The sequence below is a fragment of the Diorhabda sublineata genome, chromosome 5 (assembly GCF_026230105.1).
Source record: "Diorhabda sublineata isolate icDioSubl1.1 chromosome 5, icDioSubl1.1, whole genome shotgun sequence".
Lineage (NCBI taxonomy): Eukaryota > Metazoa > Arthropoda > Insecta > Coleoptera > Chrysomelidae > Diorhabda > Diorhabda sublineata.
This window is the reverse complement of record NC_079478.1, coordinates 15,426,163-15,432,195: the sequence shown is the minus strand read 5'-3', so window position 1 is coordinate 15,432,195 and position 6,033 is coordinate 15,426,163. Positions and strand designations below refer to the sequence as shown.

General features: G+C 31.8%; 1 protein-coding gene across 3 annotated transcripts in view; it reads right to left on the bottom strand.

The window, feature by feature from the left end:
- Window positions 1-6,033, bottom strand: part of LOC130444009 (synaptotagmin-9) — a 77,429-nt gene continuing 71,396 nt past the window's right edge. For all 3 annotated transcript variants that reach the window (XM_056778962.1, XM_056778963.1, XM_056778964.1), the window contains exon 13: window positions 1-422. In XM_056778962.1, the coding sequence (XP_056634940.1) occupies window positions 331-422 (92 nt within the window). In that variant the 3' untranslated portion in view covers window positions 1-330. The remainder of the gene's footprint in view (window positions 423-6,033) is intronic.

Below are 6,033 nucleotides of genomic sequence, written 5' to 3'. Positions count from 1 at the left end.
TGTAGTTTAACGATATTTTATTCCAAAATAATTACAAGCATTTGACAACATTTTACATAAATAAATTGAATTTTGGTCAACAATACAGTAACTTCAATGTACTAAATCTGTTATCAAAATTTATTTTTGATTACATACCCATCAATTAAATATATATCTAGTTAGTTTATAACATCAAGTTCACTCATCAATTAGTGTATATGCCGTACATTGTGCCAAGGGTTTAAACAAGAAAATTTAAGACGAATATGAAGTATGCAAACTCTCGTATTATGGAATCCTATTCCAACCCGTATCACAATTTATATCTATTATATTGGGCGTATCGATTCAATCTAATATATCTTCGGTTAAATTATGCCACTGTTCGTGTCTGTGGTCAGGATATCGAATCATATCCATCCAATGCTTTAACCTCAATCCTGTAACAGAAATTTCATTCCAATAAAGTTTACTTAGATTCCTTTCCCGATTGTTCAAGCAATTAATGAAAATGTATAACTCTCATCATTATTACTAAGAAATAATATGTAGTGAAATCTCATTATAATAAAATTATTACCGCATCTGCTAATCTCTTTGCGATAATATCAAAAATCACTGAATGGATGGTCATTCGGTTTTCACTATTATATAGAGTGATTCATGATAAAGGTTTTGATATACAGTTCGTAGAAGTTCTGGTTATAATAATTATTGTTAAAAGTCAATACACCTGGGAGTTTTTATTGGAAACGCTGCCTGATCCATTTGAAATATAAAAATGCATCGTGCTATATTCACCTTTTATAAATTAGGAAAATAATATACTTCTTAAACATACAACGCGCCGATTGAGAAGTTACTTTGACAGATACATTAGCAACTTAAACTATAACCTTTTTTTTTATCTATAAGTCAACCAACTGAAATTTATCAAGCAAGAATCAACAGCATTACCAATGAATAAGGGATGAGTTTTACGATAATCTGGACAAAATTGAAACCGAAAAGTATTTTTTGCAAGGCGTATCTTAAACATGGTACAGAGTGAAATATAAAAAATCATATCTCGGAAAGGAAAAAAAACCAATCAGAGCAATATCATAATATGAAAGGGGGTCCTTAATAACTATTTTGGTATGTATGAGTCCAATAGAAATTCTTGTCCCACCCATGTTGATTTTTTCGTGTAGAAATATGTCTGATGTTTTGATGAGAGCAGCTCCAGTGGGTACTATAGATAAAGTGCACCCTTTATGTTGGATTCAAACGAACTTTTTTGCGCAATAATTTCAACACTCTGTTGAATACGTCAAACCATTAAAAGTCTTACCACTGCTCTTGATTCTCAACGGTCATTACAGCTATACGAAAAATATGAAGCTATTCGATCTCGACATATAAAATCATAGGCATATTTAAAGTGCCAAACTGGAGAAGTTGCAGCAAATTATTTCAAAGTTGGTGACATATACCCACACAATCGTAACGTATTTGCTGAAGCTGTTTACATAGCTGCAACAAGCTAACAAGATTCTCCAGCTAATTAGACACTACTCTCTTCATCCGCCCTACCTGCAGTAACGACCACTCAATAACTTTAATGAGAATACATCAGGATTTTCTGCTCCTGTAAAAGAAAATTATAGGAGCCTACAGCCTATAAGAAGAAAATCATCAATCAATAGATAACGTAAGCCAGCAAGTTCTATAATAATTAGAGTTCCCTATATAAGAAGAACTTAAAAAGTGCTCTGTTGAAAAAGTCTAACGGAGAAAATAGGAAACGCGAAAAGCTTAAATGAAAAAGAGTAAAGAGTTCCGTAAAAAGGCAAGCGATGATAAAAAAGATTAAGAATGGGTGCAATGTTTCGTATGTGAGCCAGGGGTCACTGTGCTGGTGGTCATTCTGAACCAGCTGCGTACATAAGTATATAATACAAATATTAAAATGAAGAGACTACTTTGAAATTTATATACCTAAAAAACAAAGCAAAAATAAATTACACAGAAAACGGAAAAAAACAGAAAATAAAAAAACAAAAAAAATTTCTTTCAAGATCCTAGGTTTTCGAGTCAACCCACAAGAGGACACTCTCCGACACTTTTTATGAGCAAGTGCCGAGTTATGAATCGGGAACAGGTGTACAGAAGGCGAAGGGTCACTCGGATTAGATTTTTTCTTGCCGAAGAACGTTGGAAAGAGTTTACTCGAGGCAGCGAAAACACACACACATACATTAAGACGTCCAGATCAAGAAGACAAGAGTGTATAGTCAACAGGCTAACTTTTGACAAAAAGATAAGACTTCCTAGAATCTCTCATAGAACTCAGGGGTCTACGCGCGAAACTGAGACGCAAATGAGGATGAGGACCTGTCAAAATGACAAACGGTAATTGAATGTCCTCCTTCGTAGCCATCCGTGGATTTATCTGGAGGTGGATGCTTAGAGGGACGGGATCTCTCACGCGCACGTGTGTGTGTGTGTGTGTGTGTGTGTGTGCGTGTGTGTGTTAACATACCTATGATTGACTTGACTGATTAAATTAAGAAAATAATAAAAATATGTTAATTTTATCAACAAATACAAAACTTCAAATGTCGAATATCCCTTTGAATACTATATCCTTTGTTAAACTATATATTCTTTGGAATGCTATATCCTTTGTTAAAAAAGACTATTGGAGATTTTTACACCAAATAAAATTATAAGGAAGTTGTGCATTTTATGCAATTTTCAATTTGTTAACACGTTTCTTCTTTTGAATATTTCCTGAAAACAAACTTGTATTCCAAATATAATGCACTTCCTCGATAATTTTATCGAATAGTTGGGGAATTATCGCAAAAAATTTATAGAAAATCATAAAAGGATTTTTTTCTATTTTCTAATTTTCTGTTGCATGTTTTGGACCACTATCTGGATCGTGCGTGGAATTATACACTGTGGATATAATAGATGTGTGTCTGATTGACGGTAAAGGTCATTTTTTTATGAATTATTATGTTTCTAGTGGATTAGCTTCTTTCCTCTGAAGGCTTCAGTAATATCCGCCAGTGACAGCACTAGTAGGTGATACATATGTATTAATTATCCTATTAAGATCACTCCAAACCAAGTTTTTTATACAGATCCGAAATAAATATTGAAAAATACATTTTTATGTGTATGATTAACAATTCATTAAGTCCAACAGTAGAAAACCTAAATTCATTACAAACAACTGTGTCAAAGGAAAGTTGATTTCGCAGGATTTAGTTCTAGATAAATTATTATAAGGGCAAATTTAATAGAAAAGGGACTTGTGAAAAAACTATTTTTTTATTTAACATAATAATCTTTGAACTGTACATATTTAGTCCAGTAAGTTTCCAATTCTCAAATAAACTACAAATTAATCTCTCTGCATAATACGCGATTCTTTCGGCCATCACTTCTTCATTTATCTGAAATCGCTTTCCAGTTTCCACCAACCCATTTTTTCAAATTTGGAAATAGAAAGTGAAGGAGCATTGCAGATGAATATGGAAGTAACGCATTTCAGCTAACGTTTTTCCATAATGATGAACTACATGATAAAACAAAACTTTTCTTCAACAAATCTGATCATTTTTTCAAGTTTGTCATCAAAACGTGTCAGCGAAATAGTATAATATTTTCCCTTTGGCAGGTTTTTAGTTTCTTGTGAGCATGTTCCTTGGATGAAGTCCCTTTTTGCGACTGTATTTTTATTTCTAGGGTACACTAGTGTTCTCAATTTCCATCTACAATCCGAATAACCTTCCAATCATTATTAAGCAATTCGGCACCAACCTTGGAGATATACAGAGTGAGTTGTATATATGGAAAGCCTCAATTATCTCGGAAACGGCTTGTACGAATAAATTTTGGTGCGCAAGGGTCTTGTGATACGAACGGTATTAAGATGGTACCTACATTGTTGTCACATTTTTTCTTTTTCCAGAAAAAAAAATTTATTATTTCAAGTGGATCACCTTATATAATTTGTGATATTCTCTAAACCTAAATGCCATAATTTCATTTACATTTACAGTACCTGCAACAAAGTTATAATAAATATTTTATATTTAGATGGCTACGATTGAATAAACTCGTTTAATTTGAATATTCTTTAATAATTTATGTGCTAATACAAATCTCGTAATAAGGTCTAGTGACAGTAAGTTAGTAAAATGTTTGAAGAAACTGGTGCAGTAAAATATTTATCCAAATCATAGCGCGGACAACCTGCAACTGAAGTCACATCTTTAAATATGTCATGTGAGAAGTAGATCCACATTTGTGAAGTAGAAAAGTGTCGAATTTTAGAAAACATACAGTAAAGTGTTTTTTAAGTGACCTCACAGGAAATAGTCTAAAGGATTCATGTCGAGTGATCGCGGGGGCCATTCGATAAAACCACGTCTTCCAATCTATCTTCTGGGAAACACATTATTTAGATATTGCCTCACCACACACACATAGTGAGGTGGGGCACCATCTTGTTGTAGCCAAATATTTTTATTGTCTGAAAATTTCTCATAATGAAGTTTTTTTTTAAAATTAGGTATATATATCTACAATTATGCCGATTTACATTTCCATTAATAGAAAAAACAGCCTCATCGCAAAACATAACATTACTTAAAAAATTTTGATTGTTTTGATTGTAACATTTTTCCATCATAAAATTTTCATTACGGATGCGAAATATCAAGTTTCCTGGATATTTGTCTAGTACTCAAGTGAGGATCGTCTTCTAACAGGACACAAACATCTAAAGATTGGTTTTCACGCAGTGTGAGTTTTTCTGCGCCCTGAATTGGATAAATCTTTCACCGAACCTGTTCCGTTAAACTTTTTCACTAATTTTGTGATAGTAGATCTTGTTATGGGATTTCGGTTAGGATATAAATTATTCAAGATATTATACATTTCCTGTTGACTTCTACGCCTATCACCATATCCTTATAACATTAAAATATCAATTCGTTCTTTTTCAGATAAACGGTTCATTGTGACTTTCAATAAACAATACTAATTTATTGAAATGTCAAATTTGTTATTGTAGTATTCGAAGCCACCTAAATGTATTATTTTTACTTGGGCGGAGATAACGCAAATGTAGCTATAACTACGAAATTATGCCATTTAGATATAGAGAACATCAGATGAAAAATAATAAATATTTCTAAAGGATTTCAAAAAGCGAAAAATATACATTTGAAATAGCAAAGTTCATTTTGTTCCGGAAAAAGGAAAGATCTGACAACAATGTGTATTTCACCATAATACCGGCCGTATCACAAGACCCTTGTACACAAAAATTTATAAAAATCGTACAAGTCGTTTCTCAGATAATTGAGGTATTACTTACATAAAACTCACTCTGTATAACCTTTCATGCAACATACAGCGTACCAATTGGATTGAAATATTTACTTCCTTAAGTATTTCACGTAAGCTAAATACAAGAGCAATTTTCTTTAGCATATATCAAGTCCAGAATCCCATAACTTTAAAAATCAGAGAACCACTAACAAATTATTTTATGGAACAGAACATTCTCATATTAATATTTACGTAACTTTTTCTCAGTTTATTTGAATGTTTTTCCATATAAAAATAATGTCTAGATTGATATTGTTTTTGATCCATATTTACCTAACAATGAAATCATATTTTCATTACAAAAGTATTAAAACGATTATGATTGTCAAATTTCTATAAAACTTTGACAGGAAATATTATAAATAGGAGGTAACTAACAAGATTGTAACAAATATGCAAACATGCTTTCATTATGTTTGTATTAAAAATATCAAATATATTGGTTAAGTTATTAATATCCAGAATAAAAAAGGGGCGAAAAAATATGTTCATTAGATATTTATAGCTCTGACAATAAATAAAACAAACTGTTAAGGATAATTAGTTTTACTTTTTTATTACTCCCAAAGAGTAAACCATATGCATGCAAACTATATGCATCGTTTTGTAAGATTAACTTCGATCATTTAAATAGCAGATTTGCTCCAAGTACATCAA